Below are 25329 nucleotides of genomic sequence, written 5' to 3' on the forward strand. Positions count from 1 at the left end.
ACTCACCCACCCATTCACTCACTCACCCATTCATTCACCCATTCACTTACTCACTCACTCACCCATTCATTCACCCATTCACTTACTCACTCACTCACCCATTCAATCACCCACCCATTCATTCACTCACCCACCCACTCATCTTCAGCTTTCTCCTGGTCACAGTGGAGATGAATCCAGAGTCTGTTCCAGAGACACTGTGTGTGAGGCAGGAATACACACTGGATGGGACACCCCACCCACACACCCACACACACACACACACACACACACATCCCTGCAGGAGCTTCGAGGTGACACAATTGAGTCACATTCCAAATCAGTTTTTACAACTGAACATGGTTGAGTGTGTGTGTGTGTGTGTGTTTGTGTGTCTGTTTAGTTAGTGTGTGAATTTTTTCACTGGTGTGTGTGTGAGAGACACATTACACACACACACACACACACACACTGATGTAATGAAGACCACATTGAAGATCACATTGAAGTAAACTTTATTAAGCATTACAAGATAATAAACACCACACACACACACACACACACACACACACACACACAGCCTTCCAGACAAGGAATTTGAGTACTGTGTGTCAGATGAACTCATCTCCACCGATGTGTATTTGCTGTAATGCGGCTCCGCCCCAGAATAAACACATGCATGGATGTGACTCCGCCCCTCATACAGCTGCCAGCTGATCAAGGTTGTCATGGGAACGGTTAGCAAGGTGAGCCTTTATGATGTCAGCAAACACGCCCCTCTGAAGCAGTGTGTATGCCATGGGCAGCAGCTGGCCAATCACCTTTGAGAAATACTGCAAACATGCACGCACACACACGCACACACACGCACACACACACACACACACACACACACACACACACACACACACAAAATCAGGTGTGTTCTGATAATCAGAGCCAACAGACAGACAGAAAAACCAACTGAGAGGCGGGGAGAAAGACAGACAGGGGGATGATGCAGCAATTATACATCGTGTTAGGTGTGTGTGTGTGTGTGTAATGTCTATGTATTAATAAGTGAGTGCATGTGTGTGTGATGAGTGTATGTGAATTAATGAAAATGTGTTATGAGTGTGTGTGTATTATGAGTATGTATTCTGTGTGTGTGTGTGTGTGTATAATGAGTGTGTATTGTGAGTGTGTGTGTGTATAATGAGTGTGTATTGTGAGTGTGTGTGTGTGTATAATGAGTGTGTATTCTGAGTGTGTGTGTGTGTATAATGAGTGTGTATTCTGAGTGTGTGTTCTGAGTGTGTGTGTGTGTGTGTATTCTGAGTGTGTGTTCTGAGTGTGTGTGTGTGTGTGTGTATAATGAGTGTGTATTCTGAGTGTGTGTGTGTGTGTATAATGAGTGTGTATTCTGAGTGTGTGTGTGTGTGTGTGTATAATGAGTGTGTATTCTGAGTGTGTGAGTGTGTGTATAATGAGTGTGTATTGTGTGAGTGTGCGAGTGTGTCAGTGTGTATAATGAGTGTGTATTGTGTGAGTGTGCGAGTGTGTGAGTGTGTGTGTGTGTGTATAATGAGTGTGTATTGTGTGAGTGTGTGAGTGTGTGTGTTTAATGAGTGTGTATTGTGTGAGTGTGCGAGTGTGTGTGTGAGTGTGTATTGTGTGTGAGTGTGTGTATAATGAGTGTGTATTGTGTGAGTGTGTGTGTGTGTGTGTGTATAATGAGTGTGTATTGTGTGAGTGTGTGTGTGTATAATGAGTGTGTATTGTGTGTGTGTGTGTGTGTGTGTATAATGAGTGTGTATTGTGTGAGTGTGTGAGTGTGTGTGTGTGTGTATAATGAGTGTGTATTGTGTGAGTGTGTGAGTGTGTGTGTGTGTGTATAATGAGTGTGTATTGTGTGAGTGTGTGAGTGTGCGAGTGTGTGTGTGTGTGTATAATGAGTGTGTATTGTGTGAGTGTGTGAGTGTGTGTATAATGAGTGTGTATTGTGTGAGCGTGTGTGTGTGTGTATAATGAGTGTGTATTGTGTGAGTGTGTGTGTATAATGAGTGTGTATTGTGTGAGTGTGAGTGTGTGTGTGTGTATATAATGAGTGTGTATTGTGCGAGTGTGTGAGTGTGTGTATAATGAGTGTGTATTGTGTGAGTGTGTGTGTGTGAGTGTGTGTATAATGTGTGTATTGTGCGAGTGTGTGAGTGTGCGAGTGTGTGTGTATAATGAGTGTGTATTGTGTGAGTGTGTGAGTGTGTGTATAATGAGTGTGTATTGTGTGAGTGTGAGTGTGTGTGTGTGTGTATATAATGAGTGTGTATTGTGTGAGTGTGTGAGTGTGTGTATAATGAGTGTGTATTGTGTGAGTGTGTGAGTGTGTGTATAATGAGTGTGTATTGTGTGAGTGTGTGTGTATAATGAGTGTGTATTGTGTGAGTGTGTGTGTGTGTGTATGTATATAATGAGTGTGTATTGTGCGAGTGTGTGAGTGTGTGTATAATGAGTGTGTATTGTGTGAGTGTGAGTGTGTGTGTGTGTGTGTATATAATGAGTGTGTATTGTGCGAGTGTGTGAGTGTGTGTGTATAATGAGTGTGTATTGTGTGAGTGTGTGAGTGTGTGTATAATGAGTGTGTATTGTGTGAGTGTGTGTGTGTGTGTATAATGAGTGTGTATTGTGTGAGTGTGTGTGTGTGTGTATAATGAGTGTGTATTGTGTGAGTGTGTGAGTGTGTGTGTGTGTGTATAATGAGTGTGTATTGTGTGAGTGTGTGTGTGTGTGTGTGTGTGTGTGTATAATGAGTGTGTATTGTGTGAGTGTGTGAGTGTGTGAGTGTGCGAGTGTGTGTATAATGAGTGTGTATTGTGTGAGCGTGTGTGTGTGTGAGTGTGTGTGTGTGTGTATAATGAGTGTGTATTGTGTGTGTGTGTGTGTGTGTGTGTATAATGAGTGTGTATTGTGTGAGTGTGCGTGTGTGTGTATAATGAGTGTGTATTGTGTGAGTGTGTGAGTGTGTGAGTGTGCGAGTGTGTGTATAATGAGTGTGTATTGTGTGAGTGTGTGTGTGTGTGAGTGTGCGAGTGTGTGTATAATGAGTGTGTATTGTGTGAGTGTGTGTGTGTGTGAGTGTGTGTGTGTGTGTATAATGAGTGTGTATTGTGTGAGTGTGTGTGTGTGTGTATAATGAGTGTGTATTGTGTGAGTGTGTGAGTGTGTGAGTGTGTGTGTGTATAATGAGTGTGTATTGTGTGAGTGTGTGTGTGTGTGTATAATGAGTGTGTATTGTGTGAGTGTGTGTGTGTGTGTATAATGAGTGTGTATTGTGTGAGTGTGTGAGTGTGCGAGTGTGTGTATAATGAGTGTGTATTGTGTGAGTGTGTGTGTGTGTGAGTGTGTGTGTGTGTGTATAATGAGTGTGTATTGTGTGAGTGTGTGTGTGTGTGTATAATGAGTGTGTATTGTGTGAGTGTGTGAGTGTGTGTGTGTATAATGAGTGTGTATTGTGTGAGTGTGTGTGTGTGTGTATAATGAGTGTGTATTGTGTGAGTGTGTGTGTGTGTGTATAATGAGTGTGTATTGTGTGAGTGTGTAAGTGTGAGTGTGTGTGTATAATGAGTGTGTATTGTGTGAGTGTGTGTGTGTGTGTGAGTGTGTATTGTGTGTGAGTGTGTATTGTGTGTGAGTGTGTGTATAATGAGTGTGTATTGTGTGAGTGTGTGTGTGTGTGTGTATAATGAGTGTGTATTGTGTGAGTGTGTGTGTGTGTGTATAATGAGTGTGTATTGTGTGAGTGTGTGTGTGTGTGTATAATGAGTGTGTATTGTGTGAGTGTGTGTGTGTGTGTATAATGAGTGTGTATTGTGTGAGTGTGTGTGTGTGTGTGTGTGTGTATAATGAGTGTGTATTGTGTGAGTGTGTGAGTGTGTGAGTGTGCGAGTGTGTGTATAATGAGTGTGTATTGTGTGAGCGTGTGTGTGTGTGAGTGTGTGTGTGTGTGTATAATGAGTGTGTATTGTGTGTGTGTGTGTGTGTATAATGAGTGTGTATTGTGTGAGTGTGTGTGTGTGTGTATAATGAGTGTGTATTGTGTGAGTGTGTGAGTGTGTGAGTGTGCGAGTGTGTGTATAATGAGTGTGTATTGTGTGAGTGTGTGTGTGTGTGAGTGTGTGTGTGTGTATAATGAGTGTGTATTGTGTGAGTGTGTGTGTGTGTGTATAATGAGTGTGTATTGTGTGAGTGTGTGAGTGTGTGTGTGTGTGTATAATGAGTGTGTATTGTGTGAGCGTGTGTGTGTGTGAGTGTGTGTGTGTGTGTATAATGAGTGTGTATTGTGTGAGTGTGTGTGTGTGTGTATAATGAGTGTGTATTGTGTGAGTGTGTGAGTGTGTGTATAATGAGTGTGTATAATGAGTGTGTATTGTGTGAGTGTGTGTGTGTGTGTATAATGAGTGTGTATTGTGTGAGTGTGAGTGTGTATTGTGTGAGTGTGAGTGTGTATTGTGTGAGTGTGAGTGTGTATTGTGTGAGTGTGTGTGTGTGTGTATAATGAGTGTGTATTGTGTGAGTGTGAGTATGTGTGTATAATGAGTGTGTATTGTGTGAGTGTGAGTGTGTGTGTATAATGAGTGTGTATTGTGTGAGTGTGAGTGTGTGTGTGTATAATGAGTGTGTATTGTGTGAGCGTGTGTGTGTGTGTGAGTGTGTGTATAATGAGTGTGTATTGTGTGAGTGTGTGTGTATAATGAGTGTGTATTGTGTGAGTGTGAGTGTGTGTGTGTATAATGAGTGTGTATTGTGTGAGTGTGAGTGTGTGTGTATAATGAGTGTGTATTGTGTGAGTGTGAGTGTGTGTGTATAATGAGTGTGTATTGTGTGAGTGAGTGTGTGTGTGTGTGTGTGTATAATGAGTGTGTATTGTGTGAGTGTGAGTGTGTATATAATGAGTGTGTATTGTGTGAGTGTGAGTGTGCGAGTGTGTGAGTGTGTGTATAATGAGTGTGTATTGTGTGAGTGTGTATATAATGAGTGTGTATTGTGTGAGTGTGTGAGTGTGTGTATAATGAGTGTGTATTATGTGAGTGTGAGTGTGTGTGTGTGTGTATAATGAGTGTGTATTGTGTGAGTGTGTGAGTGTGTGTATAATGAGTGTGTATTGTGTGAGTGTGTGTGTGTGTGTATAATGAGTGTGTATTGTGTGAGTGTGTGTGTGTGTGTATAATGAGTGTGTATTGTGTGAGTGTGAGTGTGTGTGTATAATGAGTGTGTATTGTGTGAGTGTGTGAGTGTGTGTGTATAATGAGTGTGTATTGTGTGAGTGTGAGTGTGTGAGTGTGTGTATAATGAGTGTGTATTGTGTGAGTGTGAGTGTGTGTATAATGAGTGTGTATTGTGTGAGTGTGTGAGTGTGTGTGTGTGTGTATAATGAGTGTGTATTGTGTGAGTGTGTGTGTGTGTGTGTGTATAATGAGTGTGTATTGTGTGTATTGTGTGAGTGTGTGTGTGTGTGTATAATGAGTGTGTATTGTGTGAGTGTGAGTGTGTGTGTATAATGAGTGTGTATTGTGTGAGTGTGAGTGTGAGTGTGTGTGTATAATGAGTGTGTATTGTGTGAGTGTGTGTGTGTGTGTATAATGAGTGTGTATTGTGTGAGCGTGTGTGTGTGAGTGTGTGTGTGTGTGTATAATGAGTGTGTATTGTGTGAGTGTGTGTGTGTGTATAATGAGTGTGTATTGTGTGAGTGTGTGAGTGTGTGAGTGTGCGAGTGTGTGTATAATGAGTGTGTATTGTGTGAGTGTGTGTGTGTGTGTATAATGAGTGTGTATTGTGTGAGTGTGAGTGTGTGTGTGTATAATGAGTGTGTATTGTGTGAGCGTGTGTGTGTGTGTGTATAATGAGTGTGTATTGTGTGAGCGTGTGTGTGTGTGTGAGTGTGTGTATAATGAGTGTGTATTGTGTGAGTGTGTGTGTATGTGTGTATAATGAGTGTGTATTGTGTGAGTGTGAGTGTGTGTGTATAATGAGTGTGTATTGTGTGAGTGTGAGTGTGTGTGTGTGTGTGTGTGTATAATGAGTGTGTATTGTGTGAGTGTGAGTGTGTGTGTGTATAATGAGTGTGTATTGTGTGAGTGTGAGTGTGTGTGTATAATGAGTGTGTATTGTGTGAGTGTGAGTGTGTGTGTGTGTGTATAATGAGTGTGTATTGTGTGAGTGTGAGTGTGTATATAATGAGTGTGTATTGTGTGAGTGTGAGTGTGCGAGTGTGTGAGTGTGTGTATAATGAGTGTGTATTGTGTGAGTGTGTGAGTGTGTATATAATGAGTGTGTATTGTGTGAGTGTGTGAGTGTGTGTATAATGAGTGTGTATTATGTGAGTGTGAGTGTGTGTGTGTGTGTATAATGAGTGTGTATTGTGTGAGTGTGAGTGTGTGTGTATAATGAGTGTGTATTGTGTGAGTGTGTGTGTGTGTGTGTGTGTATAATGAGTGTGTATTGTGTGAGTGTGTGAGTGTGTGAGTGTGTGTATAATGAGTGTGTATTGTGTGAGTGTGAGTGTGTGTGTGTGTGTGTGTATAATGAGTGTGTATTGTGTGAGTGTGTGTGTGTGTATAATGAGTGTGTATTGTGTGAGTGTGAGTGTGTGTGTATAATGAGTGTGTATTGTGTGAGTGTGTGAGTGTGTGTGTATAATGAGTGTGTATTGTGTGAGTGTGAGTGTGTGAGTGTGTGTATAATGAGTGTGTATTGTGTGAGTGTGTGAGTGTGTGTGTATAATGAGTGTGTATTGTGTGACTGTGTGAGTGTGTGTGTATAATGAGTGTGTATTGTGTGACTGTGTGAGTGTGTGTGTGTGTGTATAATGAGTGTGTATTGTGTGTATTTTGTGAGTGTGAGTGTGTGTGTGTGTGTATAATGAGTGTGTATTGTGTGAGTGTGAGTGTATAATGAGTGTGTATTGTGTGAGTGTGAGTGTGAGTGTGTGTGTATAATGAGTGTGTATTGTGTGAGTGTGAGTGTGTGTGTGTATAATGAGTGTGTATTGTGTGAGCGTGTGTGTGTGTGTCAGTGTGTGTATAATGAGTGTGTATTGTGTGAGTGTGTGTGTGTGTGTATAATGAGTGTGTATTGTGTGAGTGTGAGTGTGTGTGTATAATGAGTGTGTATTGTGTGAGTGTGAGTGTGTGTGTGTGTGTGTGTATAATGAGTGTGTATTGTGTGAGTGTGAGTGTGTGTGTGTATAATGAGTGTGTATTGTGTGAGTGTGTGTGTATAATGAGTGTGTATTGTGTGAGTGTGAGTGTGTGTGTATAATGAGTGTGTATTGTGTGAGTGTGAGTGTGTATATAATGAGTGTGTATTGTGTGAGTGTGAGTGTGCGAGTGTGTGAGTGTGTGTATAATGAGTGTGTATTGTGTGAGTGTGTGAGTGTGTATATAATGAGTGTGTATTGTGTGAGTGTGTGAGTGTGTGTGTATAATGAGTGTGTATTATGTGAGTGTGAGTGTGTGTGTGTGTGTGTATAATGAGTGTGTATTGTGTGAGTGTGTGAGTGTGTATATAATGAGTGTGTATTGTGTGAGTGTGTGAGTGTGTGTGTATAATGAGTGTGTATTGTGTGAGTGTGAGTGTGTATAATGAGTGTGTATTGTGTGAGTGTGAGTGTGTGTGTATAATGAGTGTGTATTGTGTGAGTGTGAGTGTGTGTGTGTGTGTATAATGAGTGTGTATTGTGTGAGTGTGTGTGTATAATGAGTGTGTATTGTGTGAGTGTGTGAGTGTGTGTGTGTGTGTATAATGAGTGTGTATTGTGTGAGTGTGTGTGTGTGTGTATAATGAGTGTGTATTGTGTGAGTGTGTAAGTGTGAGTGTGTGTGTGTATAATGAGTGTGTATTGTGTGAGTGTGAGTGTGTGTGTATAATGATAGTGTATTGTGTGAGTGTGAGTGTGTGTGTGTATAATGAGTGTGTATTGTGTGAGTGTGAGTGTGTGTGTATAATGAGTGTGTATTGTGTGAGTGTGAGTGTGTGTGTGTGTGTATAATGAGTGTGTATTGTGTGAGTGTGTGTGTATAATGAGTGTGTATTGTGTGAGTGTGTGAGTGTGTGTGTGTGTGTATAATGAGTGTGTATTGTGTGAGTGTGAGTGTGTGTGTGTATAATGAGTGTGTATTGTGTGAGTGTGAGTGTGTGTGTATAATGAGTGTGTATTATGTGAGTGTGAGTGTGTGTGTGTGTGTATAATGAGTGTGTATTGTGTGAGTGTGTGTGTATAATGAGTGTGTATTGTGTGAGTGTGTGAGTGTGTGTGTGTGTGTATAATGAGTGTGTATTGTGTGAGTGTGTGTGTGTGTGTGTATAATGAGTGTGTATTGTGTGAGTGTGTGAGTGTGTGAGTGTGCGAGTGTGTGTATAATGAGTGTGTATTGTGTGAGCGTGTGTGTGTGAGTGTGTGTGTGTGTGTGTATAATGAGTGTGTATTGTGTGTGTGTGAGTGTGTGTATAATGAGTGTGTATTGTGTGAGTGTGTGTGTGTGTGTATAATGAGTGTGTATTGTGTGAGTGTGAGTGTGTGTGTGTGTATAATGAGTGTGTATTGTGTGAGTGTGAGTGTGTGTGTGTATAATGAGTGTGTATTGTGTGAGTGTGAGTGTGTGTGTATAATGAGTGTGTATTGTGTGAGTGTGAGTGTGTGTGTATAATGAGTGTGTATTGTGTGAGTGTGAGTGTGTGTGTATAATGAGTGTGTATTGTGTGAGTGTGAGTGTGTGTGTGTATAATGAGTGTGTATTGTGTGAGTGTGAGTGTGTGTGTATAATGAGTGTGTATTGTGTGAGTGTGAGTGTGTATAATGAGTGTGTATTGTGTGAGTGTGTATATAATGAGTGTGTATTGTGTGAGTGTGTGAGTGTGTGTGTATAATGAGTGTGTATTGTGTGAGTGTGAGTGTGTGTGTGTATAATGAGTGTGTATTGTGTGAGTGTGAGTGTGTGTGTATAATGAGTGTGTATTGTGTGAGTGTGAGTGTGTGTGTGTATAATGAGTGTGTATTATGTGAGTGTGAGTGTGTGTGTATAATGAGTGTGTATTGTGTGAGTGTGAGTGTGTGTGTATAATGAGTGTGTATTGTGTGAGTGTGTGTGTGTGTGTATAATGAGTGTGTATTGTGTGAGTGTGAGTGTGTGTGTGTGTGTGTATAATGAGTGTGTATTGTGTGAGTGTGTGAGTGTGTGTATAATGAGTGTGTATTGTGTGAGTGTGAGTGTGTGTATAATGAGTGTGTATTGTGTGAGTGTGAGTGTGTGTGTGTGTGTGTGTGTATAATGAGTGTGTATTGTGTGAGTGTGAGTGTGTGTGTATAATGAGTGTGTATTGTGTGAGTGTGAGTGTGTGTGTATAATGAGTGTGTATTGTGTGAGTGTGTGAGTGTGTGTGTATAATGAGTGTGTATTGTGTGAGTGTGTGTGTGTGTGTGTATAATGAGTGTGTATTGTGTGAGTGTGAGTGTGTGTGTGTGTATAATGAGTGTGTATTGTGTGAGTGTGAGTGTGTGTGTATAATGAGTGTGTATTGTGTGAGTGTGTGTGTATAATGAGTGTGTATTGTGTGAGTGTGAGTGTGTGTATAATGAGTGTGTATTGTGTGAGTGTGTGAGTGTGTGTGTGTGTGTATAATGAGTGTGTATTGTGTGAGTGTGTGTGTGTGTGTATAATGAGTGTGTATTGTGTGAGTGTGTGAGTGTGTGTGTGTGTGTATAATGAGTGTGTATTGTGTGAGTGTGAGTGTGTGTGTATAATGAGTGTGTATTGTGTGAGTGTGAGTGTGTGTGTGTGTATAATGAGTGTGTATTGTGTGAGTGTGAGTGTGTGTGTATGAGTGTGTATTGTGTGAGTGTGAGTGTGAGTGTATAATGAGTGTGTATTGTGTGAGTGTGAGTGTGTGTGTATAATGAGTGTGTATTGTGTGAGTGTGTGTATAATGAGTGTGTATTGTGTGAGTGAGTGTGTGTGTGTGTGTGTGTATAATGAGTGTGTATTGTGTGAGTGTGAGTGTGTGTGTGTGTGTGTGTGTATAATGAGTGTGTATTGTGTGAGTGTGTGTGTGTGTGTGTGTGTGTGTGTATAATGAGTGTGTATTGTGTGAGTGTGTGTGTGTGTGTGTATATAATGAGTGTGTATTGTGTGAGTGTGTGTGTGTGTGTGTGTGTGTGTATAATGAGTGTGTATTGTGTGAGTGTGAGTGTGTGTGTATAATGAGTGTGTATTGTGTGAGTGTGTGTATATAATGAGTGTGTATTGTGTGAGTGTGTGAGTGTGCGAGTGTGTGTATATAATGAGTGTGTATTGTGTGAGTGTGTGAGTGTGTGTGTGTATAATGAGTGTGTATTGTGCGAGTGTGTGAGTGTGTGTGTGTATAATGAGTGTGTGTGTGTATAATGAGTGTGTATTGTGTGAGTGTGTGTGTGTGTGTATAATGAGTGTGTATTGTGCGAGTGTGTGAGTGTGTGTATAATGAGTGTGTATTGTGTGAGTGTGAGTGTGTGTGTGTATAATGAGTGTGTATTGTGTGAGTGTGTGTGTGTGTGTGTGTGTGTGTGTGTATAATGAGTGTGTATTGTGTGAGTGTGTGTGTATAATGAGTGTGTATTGTGTGAGTGTGTGTGTGTGTGTATAATGAGTGTGTATTGTGCGAGTGTGAGTGTGTGTATAATGAGTGTGTATTGTGTGAGTGTGAGTGTGTGTGTGTGTGTATAATGAGTGTGTATTGTGTGAGTGTGTGTGTGTGTGTGTGTATAATGAGTGTGTATTGTGTGAGTGTGTGAGTGTGTGTGTGTGTGTATATAATGAGTGTGTATTGTGTGAGTGTGAGTGTGTGTGTATAATGAGTGTGTATTGTGTGAGTGTGTGTGTGTGTGTGTGTGTGTGTGTGTGTGTGTATAATGAGTGTGTATTGTGTGAGTGTGAGTGTGTGTGTGTATAATGAGTGTGTATTGTGTGAGTGTGTGTGTATAATGAGTGTGTATTGTGTGAGTGTGTGTATATAATGAGTGTGTATTGTGCGAGTGTGTGAGTGTGCGAGTGTGTGTATATAATGAGTGTGTATTGTGTGAGTGTGTGAGTGTGCGAGTGTGTGTATATAATGAGTGTGTATTGTGTGAGTGTGTGAGTGTGTGTGTGTATAATGAGTGTGTATTGTGCGAGTGCGTGAGTGTGTGTGTGTATAATGAGTGTGTATTGTGTGTGTGTGTGTGTATAATGAGTGTGTATTGTGTGAGTGTGTGAATGTGTGTGTGTATAATGAGTGTGTATTGTGTGAGTGTGTGTGTGTGTGTATAATGAGTGTGTATTGTGCGAGTGTGTGAGTGTGTGTATAATGAGTGTGTATTGTGTGAGTGTGTGTGTGTGTATAATGAGTGTGTATTGTGTGAGTGTGTGTATATAATGAGTGTGTATTGTGTGAGTGTGTGAGTGTGCGAGTGTGTGTATATAATGAGTGTCTATTGTGTGAGTGTGTGAGTGTGCGAGTGTGTGTGTATAATGAGTGTGTATTGTGCGAGTGTGTGAGTGTGTGTGTGTATAATGAGTGTGTATTGTGTGTGTGTGTGTGTATAATGAGTGTGTATTGTGTGAGTGTGTGAGTGTGTGTGTGTATAATGAGTGTGTATTGTGTGAGTGTGTGAGTGTGTGTGTGTATAATGAGTGTGTATTGTGTGAGTGTGTGAGTGTGTGTGTGTATAATGAGTGTGTATTGTGTGAGTGTGTGAGTGTGTGTGTGTATAATGAGTGTGTATTGTGTGAGTGTGTGAGTGTGTGTGTGTGTGTATAATGAGTGTGTATTGTGTGAGTGTGTGTGTGTGTGTATAATGAGTGTGTATTGTGTGAGTGTGTGTGTGTGTGTGTGTGTGTATAATGAGTGTGTATTGTGTGAGCGTTCCTCACATGTGAGCCATAACAGAAGAGGTCGATGCCGAGCTCGAAGCCCATGCCGTAATCACACTCATCGTTAGCAAACTGCACGAATGTCATCATTTCCTGTAGAGGGGCGAAGGCTTTCATCCTCTCCTCATCATTCTCAGCCTCCACTATCGCTTTACAGATCCTCTTCAGACCAGCTACACACACACACACACACACACACACACACACACACAGAAAGTATAGGGGATAAGGAATAGGGAGTGTAGGGAATAGGGAATAGGGAGTGTAGGGAATAGAGAGTGTAGGGAATAGGCAATAGGGAGTGTAGGGAATAGGGAATAGGGAGTGTAGGGAATAGAAAGTGTAGGGAATAGGCAATAGAAAGTGTAGGGAATAGGGAATAGAAAGTGTAGGGAATAGGGAGTGTAGGGAATAGGGAATAGGGAGTGTAGGGAATAGGGAATAGGGAGTGTAGGGAATAGAAAGTGTAGGCAATAGGGAGTGTAGGGAATAGGGAGTGTAGGGAATAGGCATTAGGGAGTGTAGGGAATAGGGAGTGTAGGGAATAGGGAATAGGGAATAGGGAGTGTAGGGAATAGGCATTAGGGAGTGTAGGCAATAGGGAGTGTAGGGAATAGGGAGTGTAGGGAATAGGGAATAGGGAGTGTAGGGAATAGGGAGTGTAGGGAATAGGCAATAGGGGGTGTAGGCAATAGGGAATAGGGAGTGTAGGGAATAGGGAGTGTAGGGAATAGGCATTAGGGAGTGTAGGGAATAGAAAGTGTAGGGAATAGGGAGTGTAGGGAATAGGGAATAGGGAGTGTAGGGAATAGGGAGTGTAGGGAATAGGGAGTGTAGGGAATAGGGAGTGTAGGGAATAGGCAATAGAGAGTGTAGGGAATAGGGAATAGGGAGTGTAGGGAATAGGGAGTGTAGGCAATAGAGAGTGTAGGGAATAGGGAGTGTAGGGAATAGGGAATAGGGAGTGTAGGGAATAGGGAATAGGGAGTGTAGGGAATAGGGAATAGGGAGTGTAGGGAATAGAAAGTGTAGGCAATAGGGAGTGTAGGGAATAGGGAGTGTAGGGAATAGGCATTAGGGAGTTTAGGGAATAGGGAGTGTAGGGAATAGGGAGTGTAGGGAATAGGCATTAGGGAGTGTAGGCAATAGGGAGTGTAGGGAATAGGGAGTGTAGGGAATAGGGAGTGTAGGGAATAGGGAATAGGGAGTGTAGGGAATAGGCAATAGGGGGTGTAGGCAATAGGGAATAGGGAGTGTAGGGAATAGGGAATAGGGAGTGTAGGGAATAGGGAGTGTAGGGAATAGGCATTAGGGAGTGTAGGGAATAGAAAATGTAGGGAATAGGGAGTGTAGGGAATAGGGAATAGGGAGTGTAGGGAATAGGGAGTGTAGGGAATAGGGAGTGTAGGGAATAGGCAATAGGGAGTGTAGGCAATAGGGAATAGGGAGTGTAGGCAATAGGGAGTGTAGGGAATAGGGAGTGTAGGGAATAGGCAATAGAGAGTGTAGGGAATAGGGAGTGTAGGGAATAGGGAATAGGGAGTGTAGGGAATAGGGAGTGTAGGGAATAGGGAGTGTAGGGAATAGGGAGTGTAGGCAATAGAGAGTGTAGGGAATAGGGAGTGTAGGGAATAGGGAGTGTAGGGAATAGGGAATAGGGAGTGTAGGGAATAGGGAATAGGGAGTGTAGGGAATAGGCAATAGGGAGTGTAGGGAATAGGGAGTGTAGGGAATAGGCAATAGGGAGTGTAGGGAATAGGGAGTGTAGGGAATAGGGAGTGTAGGGAATAGGGAGTGTAGGGAATAGGGAATAGGGAGTGTAGGCAATAGGGAATAGGGAATAGGGAGTGTAGGGAATAGGGAGTGTAGGGAATAGGGAGTGTAGGGAATAGGGAATAGGGAATAGGGAGTGTAGGGAATAGGGAGTGTAGGGAATAGGGAATAGGGAGTGTAGGGAATAGGGAGTGTAGGGAATAGGGAGTGTAGGGAATAGGGAGTGTAGGGAATAGGGAATAGGGAGTGTAGGGAATAGAAAGTGTAGGCAATAGGGAATAGGGAGTGTAGGGAATAGGCATTAGGGAGTGTAGGGAATAGGGAATAGGGAGTGTAGGGAATAGGGAGTGTAGGGAATAGGCAATAGGGAGTGTAGGGAATAGGGAATAGGGAGTGTAGGGAATAGAAAGTGTAGGCAATAGGGAATAGGGAGTGTAGGGAATAGGGAGTGTAGGGAATAGGGAGTGTAGGGAATAGGGAATAGGGAGTGTAGGGAATAGGCAATAGGGAGTGTAGGGAATAGGCAATAGGGAGTGTAGGGAATAGAAAGTGTAGGGAATAGGGAGTGTAGGGAATAGGGAGTGTAGGGAATAGGGAATAGGGAGTGTAGGGAATAGGGAGTGTAGGGAATAGGGAGTGTCGGGAATAGGGAATAGGGAGTGTAGGGAATAGGCAATAGGGAGTGTAGGGAATAGGCAATAGGGAGTGTAGGGAATAGAAAGTGTAGGGAATAGGGAGTGTAGGGAATAGGGAGTGTAGGGAATAGGGAATAGGGAGTGTAGGGAATAGGGAGTGTAGGGAATAGGGAGTGTCGGGAATAGGGAATAGGGAGTGTAGGGAATAGGCAATAGGGAGTGTAGGGAATAGGCAATAGGGAGTGTAGGGAATAGGGAATAGGGAGTGTAGGCAATAGGGAATAGGGAATAGGGAGTGTAGGCAATAGGGAATAGGAAGAGTAGGGAATAGGCAATAGGGAGTGCAGGGAATAGGGAGTGTAGGGAATAGGGAATAGGGAGTGTAGGGAATAGAAAGTGTAGGGAATAGGCAATAGAAAGTGTAGGGAATAGGGAATAGGGAGTGTAGGCAATAGAAAGTGTAGGGAATAGGGAGTGTAGGGAATAGGGAATAGAAAGTGTAGGGAATAGGGAGTGTAGGGAATAGGGAATAGGGAGTGTAGGGAATAGGGAATAGGGAGTGTAGGGAATAGGGAATAGGGAGTGTAGGGAATAGAAAGTGTAGGCAATAGGGAGTGTAGGGAATAGGGAGTGTAGGGAATAGGCATTAGGGAGTTTAGGGAATAGGGAGTGTAGGGAATAGGGAGTGTAGGGAATAGGCATTAGGGAGTGTAGGCAATAGGGAGTGTAGGGAATAGGGAGTGTAGGGAATAGGGAGTGTAGGGAATAGGGAATAGGGAGTGTAGGGAATAGGCAATAGGGGGTGTAGGCAATAGGGAATAGGGAGTGTAGGGAATAGGGAATAGGGAGTGTAGGGAATAGGGAGTGTAGGGAATAGGCATTAGGGAGTGTAGGGAATAGAAAATGTAGGGAATAGGGAGTGTAGGGAATAGGGAATAGGGAGTGTAGGGAATAGGGAGTGTAGGGAATAGGGAGTGTAGGGAATAGGCAATAGGGAGTGTAGGCAATAGGGAATAGGGAGTGTAGGCAATAGGGAGTGTAGGGAATAGGGAGTGTAGGGAATAGGCAATAGAGAGTGTAGGGAATAGGGAGTGTAGGGAATAGGGAATAGGGAGTGTAGGGAATAGGGAGTGTAGGGAATAGGGAGTGTAGGGAATAGGGAGTGTAGGCAATAGAGAGTGTAGGGAATAGGGAGTGTAGGGAATAGGGAGTGTAGGGAATAGGGAATAGGGAGTGTAGGGAATAGGGAATAGGGAGTGTAGGGAATAGGCAATAGGGAGTGTAGGGAATAGGGAGTGTAGGGAATAGGCAATAGGGAGTGTAGGGAATAGGGAGTGTAGGGAATAGGGAGTGTAGGGAATAGGGAGTGTAGGGAATAGGGAATAGGGAGTGTAGGCAATAGGGAATAGGGAATAGGGAGTGTAGGGAATAGGGAGTGTAGGGAATAGGGAGTGTAGGGAATAGGGAATAGGGAATAGGGAGTGTAGGGAATAGGGAGTGTAGGGAATAGGGAATAGGGAGTGTAGGGAATAGGGAGTGTAGGGAATAGGGAGTGTAGGGAATAGGGAGTGTAGGGAATAGGGAATAGGGAGTGTAGGGAATAGAAAGTGTAGGCAATAGGGAATAGGGAGTGTAGGGAATAGGCATTAGGGAGTGTAGGGAATAGGGAATAGGGAGTGTAGGGAATAGGGAGTGTAGGGAATAGGCAATAGGGAGTGTAGGGAATAGGGAATAGGGAGTGTAGGGAATAGAAAGTGTAGGCAATAGGGAATAGGGAGTGTAGGGAATAGGGAGTGTAGGGAATAGGGAGTGTAGGGAATAGGGAATAGGGAGTGTAGGGAATAGGCAATAGGGAGTGTAGGGAATAGGCAATAGGGAGTGTAGGGAATAGAAAGTGTAGGGAATAGGGAGTGTAGGGAATAGGGAGTGTAGGGAATAGGGAATAGGGAGTGTAGGGAATAGGGAGTGTAGGGAATAGGGAGTGTCGGGAATAGGGAATAGGGAGTGTAGGGAATAGGCAATAGGGAGTGTAGGGAATAGGCAATAGGGAGTGTAGGGAATAGAAAGTGTAGGGAATAGGGAGTGTAGGGAATAGGGAGTGTAGGGAATAGGGAATAGGGAGTGTAGGGAATAGGGAGTGTAGGGAATAGGGAGTGTAGGGAATAGGGAATAGGGAGTGTAGGGAATAGGCAATAGGGAGTGTAGGGAATAGGCAATAGGGAGTGTAGGGAATAGAAAGTGTAGGGAATAGGGAGTGTAGGGAATAGGGAGTGTAGGGAATAGGGAATAGGGAGTGTAGGGAATAGGGAGTGTAGGGAATAGGGAGTGTCGGGAATAGGGAATAGGGAGTGTAGGGAATAGGCAATAGGGAGTGTAGGGAATAGGGAGTGTAGGGAATAGGGAGTGTAGGCAATAGGGAGTGTAGGGAATAGGGAGTGTAGGGAATAGGGAATAGGGAGTGTAGGGAATAGGGAGTGTAGGGAATAGGGAGTGTAGGGAATAGGGAGTGTAGGGAATACGCAATAGGGAGTGTAGGGAATAGGCAATAGGGAATAGGGAATAGGGAGTGTAGGGAATAGGGAATAGGGAGTGTAGGGAATAGGCAATAGGGAGTGTAGGGAATAGGCAATAGGGAGTGTAGGGAATAGGGAGTGTAGGGAATAGGGAATAGGGAGTGTAGGCAATAGGGAATAGGGAATAGGGAGTGTAGGCAATAGGGAATAGGAAGAGTAGGGAAAAGGCAATAGGGAATAGGGAGTGTAGGGAATAGGGAATAGGGAATAGGGAGTGTAGGGAATAGGGAGTGTAGGGAATAGGGAATAGGGAGTGTAGGGAATAGGGAATAGAGAATAGGGAGTGTAGGGAATAGGGAGTGTAGGGAATAGGGAGTGTAGGGAATAGGGAATAGGGAATAGGGAGTGTAGGGAATAGGGAGTGTAGGGAATAGGGAATAGGGAGTGTAGGGAATAGGGAATAGGGAGTGTAGGGAATAGGGAATAGGGAGTGTAGGGAATAGGGAATAGGGAGTGTAGGGAATAGAGAGTGTAGGGAATAGGGAATAGGGAGTGTAGGGAATAGGGAATAGGGAGTGTAGGGAATAGGGAATAGGGAATAGGGAGTGTAGGGAATAGGGAATAGGGAATAGGGAGTGTAGGGAATAGGGAGTGTAGGGAATAGGGAGTGTAGGGAATAGGGAATAGGGAGTGTAGGGAATAGGGAATAGGGAATAGGGAGTGTAGGGAATAGGGAATAGAGAGTGTAGGGAATAGGGAGTGTAGGGAATAGAGAGTGTAGGGAATAGGGAATAGGGAGTGTAGGGAATAGGGAATAGGGAGTGTAGGGAATAGGGAATAGGGAGTGTAGGGAGTGTAGGGAATAGGGAGTGTAGGGAATAGAGAGTGTAGGGAATAGGGAATAGTGAATAGGGAGTGTAGGGAATAGAGAGTGTAGGGAATAGGGAATAGGGAGTGTAGGGAATAGGGAATAGGGAGTGTAGGGAATAGGGAATAGGGAGTGTAGGGAATAGGGAGTGTAGGGAATAGGGAATAGGGAGTGTAGGGAATAGGGAATAGGGAGTGTAGGGAATAGAGAGTGTAGGGAATAGGGAGTGTAGGGAATAGAGAGTGTAGGGAATAGGGAACAGGGAGTGTAGGGAATAGAGAGTGTAGGGAATAGGGAGTGTAGGGAATAGAGAGTGTAGGGAATAGGGAATAGAGAGTGTAGGGAATAGGGAATAGGGAGTGTAGGGAATAGAGAGTGTAGGGAATAGGGAGTGTAGGGAATAGGGAGTGTAGGGAATAGGGAACAGGGAGTGTAGGGAATAGGGAATAGGGAGTGTAGGGAATAGGGAGTGTAGGGAATAGGGAATAGTGAATAGGGAGTGTAGGGAATAGAGAGTGTAGGGAATAGGGAACAGGGAGTGTAGGGAATAGGGAGTGTAGGGAATAGGGAGTGTAGGGAATAGGGAGTGTAGGGAATAGGGAATAGGGAGTGTAGGGAATAGGGAATAGGGAGATAAGGGTAGAGCAGTACCATCACTCTCAGGAAGTTCTCGATATCCCACGTCGTTTTTATCAACAGGCACCACAATGCCGGCACCATGAAACGTCTTACTGACCACCTGATACACACACACACACACACACACACACACACACACACACACAGTCAGAGCCACGCTTAGTTTTCTAACTGTGTAATGGTGAGTGTGTGAAAACGGGAAGGTAGAGTGAGCGCCCCCTGTTGGATTTATAAATCACAACATTACAGCATCTCACTCTCATTATATAAAGTGATTTAAAATTTAATGTTTTTATACCGGAAATCTATTAAAATAATCCCTCACGTCCCGTGTGTGTGTGTGTGTGTGTGTGTGTGTGTGTGTGTGTGTGTGTGTTTATACCTTCCTGTCTCTCTGCTTCATGGCTTTGGTTTTCTGCTCCAGTGGCAAACCCAGATGCTCTGCCTCCTTCTTTAACTCCGCCTCCAATTTCTCCAGAGCTTCATTGCCCCGCCCACCTCGCTCACGCTTCTTCCTGCCTATTAATAGCCTGAAACCGAGACAAAATAGTCACAGAAAGATACAGAGAGAGAGAGACCAAGACAGACAGACAGACAGAGAGAAAGAGACAGAGAGACAATATTGCACTTGTGTACTATGTAAATGTTGTGTTTAACATTGTGTAAAGATCACTGAAGTTCATTACTTTACAATTCACTATATATTTTGTTCAGGCGTCTCTCTCTGCATCTGTCTGCATTTGTGTGTGTGTGTGTGTGTGTTATTTATATTCAACGTTTGACCTTGTATGACACACCCACAAACACTTACAGCACTGCAGCAAAGAGGTTCTCCCCCATCTGTGTAATGGTACAGCCCTTCTTCGCCTCGTTCTCCCCCACAAACACCGGCAGGGCATCCGGACTATCTCTATACACACACACACACACACACACACACACACACACACACACACAGTATCACACACTGTTAGGGAGACTTGCTAACAGTATCAGGTTATTCACAATTATATATTCAGGTGTGTGTACCTGTAATATCCCAGGTGCAGGTGAGTGTGTGTGTTGCCCTGGAGGACAGTCTGAAACTCAGGTGGGTCGTAGTAATGTCTCCAGTGCAGGTGGAAGCTGGGTGTTGAGGACACATGAGTGTGTTTACCACGCAGGATATCAAACGGCCCGACTAACCGCACACCCACAGAGTCCTGCAGGGCGTCTACACACACACACACACACACACACACACACACACACACACACACAAAGATTGAAGGGGATTAACAAGGGCAAAACTATATCGCAAAAAATGTCATTGATGCACATTTACTAATGTTGCAATAGAAAGCTTAGAGAAGATACAAGTCTACAGCTGTCTGATTCTGAGGCAGCTAATAAACCAGTTTCATATTTCTGTAAGAATACAGAAACTAGCTGGCTTTTCTGACACACACACACTGCGAGCTTTTCTGACACACACACACTGCGAGCTTTTCTGACACACACACACTGCGAGCTTTTCTCACTCTGTCCCACACACACTGCGAGCTTTTCTCACTCTGTCCCACACACACACTGCGAGCTTTTCTCACTCTGTCCCACACACACACTGCGAGCTTTTCTCACTCTGTCCCACACACACACTGCGAGCTTTTCTCACTCTGTCCCACACACACACTGCGAGCTTTTCTCACTCTGTCCCTCACACACACTGCGAGCTTTTCTCACTCTGTCCCACACACACTGCGAGCTTTTCTCACTCTGTCCCACACACACTGCGAGCTTTTCTCACTCTGTCCCACACACACTGCGAGCTTTTCTCACTCTGTCCCACACACACTGCGAGCTTTTCTCACTCTGTCCCACACACACACTGCGAGCTTTTCTCACTCTGTCCCACACACACTGCGAGCTTTTCTCACTCTGTCCCACACACACTGCGAGCTTTTCTCACTCTGTCCCACACACACTGCGAGCTTTTCTCACTCTGTCCCACACACACTGCGAGCTTTTCTCACTCTGTCCCACACACACACTGCGAGCTTTTCTCACTCTGTCCCACACACACTGCGAGCTTTTCTCACTCTGTCCCACACACACACTGCAAGCTTTTCTCACTCTGTCCCACACACACACACACACACTGCGAGCTTTTCTGACTCTGTCCCACACACACACTGCGAGCTTTCCAGTAGCCAGTTTTTAGGAAATACTGGCTACAGCTGTATGTGTTTAAAATGCTCACCATCCTGGCAAAAAGCACAAAGCCATTTCTTTCTCACAAGCACATCAGTGAGAAATGAGTGAAAGCTTAAGTACGGATGTTTTGATGAATTATTTGTGCATTTAGTGACGCTATAGTGACTGTGATCTGTATTTGCTGCCACTGGTCACTATCTCACTGTCCTCCCAACCCCCCCACTGCATGCCACTCCCCTAGAGAGTGTGTGTGTGTGTGTGTTACCTTGTGGGTTATCTGGGCACATTCGGCTGCAAAAATCCCAGAAGTGATAGAAGTCGAGTGGCATACGCAGACTGTACAGATGCTCCACCTCCTCTCTCACCTGCTCAGGTACTGATGATTCAGCCTTCTGATTAGACCCCGCCTCTGACTCCACCTCCTCAGGCCGTGCCCGTTTGGCCTGTCTGTTCACCTGCTCCAAAAATGGTAAAGAACATTAACACTCCAGGGGCAGGTGTGTGTATGAATAGTTAATACTCGCATCACCAGGGATTTCTCGCTGCCTGCTTAGGGACCCTGAAGTGCGCACTACAGGGTTAAACACTCCTCGCTGAGAGATGTCCTCAGACATTGATGACATTCTGAATTGTGAAATGTGTTGAAATTTGTGATATCACACAGAACCGACCACTGACACAGAACTAATTTACACCTTTACACCTTTATTATAAACACAGAAATCTATGACTATTCATGAATTTGTGAACTCATGGGCGTTATAAAGTCCCGCCCCCTTTAACGACAGGAGAAAAAGTAACTCCATTCATTCATGTTGCTGAATCCATTCAAATGAGCCGTTTCTAAAGAATAAATGGGTCAGGAGTCATTACTGGAGTAAGCACTGAATAGATAATTAAATCGTACTTACTGAAATGTATTTAAGCGTGAATGTTAATAAGAGAAACGAATCAGTAACGTTATAAACAAACAAAAACAAACAAAAACAAACCGCAGGTGTAGAGCAGTAACTTGGCTAATATTAGATTCCTTATCGGAGGAATCTATATGAGATGCTTTTTACATTAAACAAAATAAAACTGCTAAAAGTCATTAATGTTCAGCAACTCTGTTCATATTATTCACCTGTGCTGCAGATTTGGATTTTCTTTTCCCGCGTCCCGCCATGTTTCTCTTCTTTCTGTGTACGCAGCCTTCACTGACGTCATGACGCAAACAGCGCTCTCAGCCAATAGCAGAACGCAGATCCACTTCCGGTTCCGCTTAGTTCGGCTTGATGACTTAAAAATACGGAGCACTGAAAAATAAAACAACAATGATAAATATTTCTTTTCAAATTGCAGTTTATTGTTTTATTTTTCCTTTAAAATATATTTATATGTTTTAACTTGTGTGCGTTTTTAATAAAATTATGTCTATTCCTTGATGTTTTTGTCCTAAAAGTATTTAGAAATCTAAACACAAAACTTTATTATTATTATTATTATTATTATTATTATTATTATTATTATTATTATTATTATTAGTTATCACACTAAACTGTAATAGTGGGATTTTCCCTCTCGGAAAACAGTTTACCGAAAACAAACCGGAAATGAGACGAGATTGCAGGTCAGTTTCCGGTTTCACCACAAGGTGGCAGCACTAACGCTTTCACCGTTAGAGCACGTGACCTGCCGCAAGTTCTGCCTGGGACACATCAACATTTTTATGAGCCATTGAAGGCTATAATTGAAGGCCGTTCATTTTGAAACGTTGCTGTTTCTATCAACGGACCTTTCTAGGAAAAAGAAAGGCTAACATAAACAATTCAGGGATTTAAGTAAAACTTACACAGGACTAGCTCTGCTAAGAACAGACATGACATTAGTCTCCCATCTCCATTGTCTTTGAGCTCCATGAGCTTTTCTTTTTTTCCAACATATTTATAGATCTCTGCAATCACTGAAACACTAAAGGCCAGCAGTCAGAGGCATTAGCCGGGGAAGAGGGATTTCAGTCATCAGTCATTATCGTAGCTCACACGCAGTGCAGCTGATTCGTGTCAAATAACATTGCTTTGTTCAGTAATTGTGTTAAAAACAGTTTCATAAATGGCATCATTACCATTCCTGCATATTTAGAAAAGAAGAGTAGATCTGTTTTTAGTTGTCATCATGTTATTTTAATCATTTTCAGTGGAACTGGCATAAAGATATTTTATGGCAATGTTACTGAATGATTAAAATAACAGATTTTTCTGCCATCCAACCAAAATGCATGAGCACATCATACTTCTCAATTTAATTGTACAGATCATGAAAATAATCATGATTTTATTCAGTATATTTCCTCATTGGACTGTGATTGGTTGGTGGAGATTGAGATAAAATGGTAGATTAAGAATAACATAATTTAGTAATTCCCTTTAAGTGTCATCTGATTGTTTTAGTAAATGTTTTTTTTCATTGTGTGTGTTTAAAGATAGTGTAATGTCAGCATGATTATTAACACATCAGTCTCATGATTAATGTGATCCTCAGCGTGGGGTTCTGGGAAATTCCTGCTCCTTTATTTCCCCAATAACGTGACAAATCCAATATATATATATATATGTGTGTGTGTATGTGTGTGTGTGTGTGTGAAGCACATAGGACATATGCTGTAATGTTTGTTTATGGAAATGAAACTTGATGTCTTTTTCTTTAAACATTCTGTTCCTCTTTTTTCTGTTTTTCTTTCAGCAGTGTAAGATTGTGTGTGTTAAACAGAGAGCTTTACCAGTGAGCCATTTACCCATTTACACTGCAACCATCTCATCTATTCTATTCTATTTATATATTGTTTTTAACAATGGACATTGTCACAATGCTGCTTTACAGAAATCTGGATTTACATTTAGATCCTAATGAACAAGCCAGAGGTGACAGTGTCAAGGAAAAACACCATGAAAAGCAATGAGGAAGAAACCTTGTGAGGAACCAGAGAAAAGTGAACCCATCCTTTTCTGGGTGACACCGGATATTCTGATTAAAAATCATTACAGTTTACAGGTGGAGAAGAGTAAAGTAAAACAGTACTGAGTGTGTTTACAGGATGTTCAGGACAGATTGTGACTAAGAGTCCTAGAATGAACAGGACTGTCTTTATTATTACATCAGCAGCTCTTAGACACAATTCTACAGAATCTAAGTGAGATTAAATACTCAGACAACACTGAGAGTTGGACCTTGTAGGATTTTAAGGAAACAGACAGCAACAAAGCCACAGAAGACTGGACCAAACTTTACACAAGAACTCCACTTAGTTTGCCACAGGAACCATAAAACAATTGTCCCACACTTACTTGCAGACCCTGAGGAACCAAGTTAATGCTTGTGTCTGCCTAATCTCAGCTATCCTCTGAACAATATGGCAAACATTAGAACATCCCTGACCAGAGGATGAACCATCTCAGCCAAGAGGAACCCTCTCAAGCCTATTGAATTAGGAAATTGAGACCAGGTGGCAGATCTGATAACCTAAGGCCAAAAGGGACTCACCCAGGGAGGCCTCAAGAAAGAATCAACAGAGGCTCGGGTTAGCCCCTCTTAAAACGATGCACCATTGTTTTTGTGAAAAGAACTTGTTGCCTTTTTAATATCATGCCTTATATGTATCAAGTCTATAGCCACCAGTTCATTATGATGCTTTTGATCATTTAACAGGTATCATAATGTTAATGAGTGTCTCAATAACAACAAGTATGTGATGTTTGGTATGTGTGTGATCGTTATAAAATCTTACATCTGTGTTACAGAATTCCTGACCAAAGCCTCCAACTAGAAACTCGGGATTTCATTCATTCTCTGTTCAAAACCTTTCTCTGTTTGACCTTTTTGTGTGTATGTGTGTGTGTATGTGTGTGTGTGTTTATATGTTAGATTAGTTTCTGTGTTTTAGAATAGTTTAATAAAGTCTCATCTGATTTTTAAATGCAAGTGTCTTGTGTCCCTGTGCTTATGATTTACTGCCTTAAACTGCCGATCTTGTTACTGTGCTCTTAATATAGTGTTTTCACTATATTTAGGATATTATTGCCGGTGGCCACGGAGGTAATATCCCATACACAATTAATAAATACACTAATTCCAACTTAACACTGAACGAATAGTTGATCAGCTATTAAAATTTAAGTTTGCAAAATTTCCCCCTCTGGGCTGATCCACTAGTTTCCCCTACATATTTTGGTGAATAATGCAGGCGGCTTAATCTAAACAGCTAATTTCCTACAACCTGAGCTATTTTTGGTGAGCGTTCCTTCAGACCAACAAAGTTCTGCTGCTCACTAACAGATGTTCTACAGAGCAATGGAAGAGAATTAGAGATAATTTCAGGATAATTTCAGTATTTCTCTCTAAAAATTCACTCAGAAGTCTGTCCTGATCTGCATGAGAATTTCTGACTGCTTTTCCTCAATGAGTCATCAGTTCGTTAAAACTGATCCTGAAAGCAGCTTCCTCATTCTTCTACAATCTGCCTGTGTTCACCTGCGTCTCTCACCTGTCTCTCTCACCTGTCTCTCTCACCTGTCTCTCTCACCTGCGTCTCTCACCTGTCTCTCTCACCTGTCTCTCTCACCTGTCTCTCTCACCTGTCTCTCTCACCTGCGTCTCTCACCTGTCTCTCTCACCTGTCTCTCTCACCTGTCTCTCTCACCTGCCTAGGGAACCACTTCAGACTCACAGCTCACAGATTCTTCGAATGTAAAGCTGAGTTGTGTGTATGAATACAGACAGGTCTGTGAATGTGTGTGTGTGTGTGTGTGAGAGAGAGAGACCATATTAGGGTT

General features: G+C 42.8%; 1 protein-coding gene across 3 annotated transcripts; it reads right to left on the minus strand.

Annotated features, from left to right (window-relative positions):
• Nucleotides 1-477: 477 nt before the first annotated feature.
• LOC113525727 (histone PARylation factor 1) lies at nucleotides 478-21764 on the minus strand. 3 transcript variants are annotated; one of them, XM_053230700.1, is made up of 8 exons: nucleotides 21645-21764; nucleotides 20784-20976; nucleotides 19355-19538; nucleotides 19137-19235; nucleotides 18708-18855; nucleotides 18338-18425; nucleotides 11898-12070; nucleotides 478-812 (listed from the first exon to the last, which is right to left on the minus strand). In XM_053230700.1, the coding sequence occupies exons 1-8, from the start codon at nucleotides 21684-21686 to the stop codon at nucleotides 678-680; spliced, it is 1062 nt and encodes a 353-aa protein (XP_053086675.1). In that variant the 5' UTR covers nucleotides 21687-21764; the 3' UTR covers nucleotides 478-677. The 3 variants fall into 3 exon arrangements, with proteins under 3 accessions (XP_053086675.1, XP_053086676.1, XP_053086677.1); XM_053230701.1 differs by having other exon boundaries at nucleotides 20784-20973; nucleotides 21645-21737; XM_053230702.1 differs by lacking the exon at nucleotides 21645-21764 and adding an exon at nucleotides 21430-21618 and having other exon boundaries at nucleotides 20784-20973.
• Between the last annotated feature and the right edge of the window lie 3565 nt (nucleotides 21765-25329).

Source organism: Pangasianodon hypophthalmus, chromosome 28 (assembly GCF_027358585.1).
Source record: "Pangasianodon hypophthalmus isolate fPanHyp1 chromosome 28, fPanHyp1.pri, whole genome shotgun sequence".
Classification (NCBI taxonomy): domain Eukaryota; kingdom Metazoa; phylum Chordata; class Actinopteri; order Siluriformes; family Pangasiidae; genus Pangasianodon; species Pangasianodon hypophthalmus.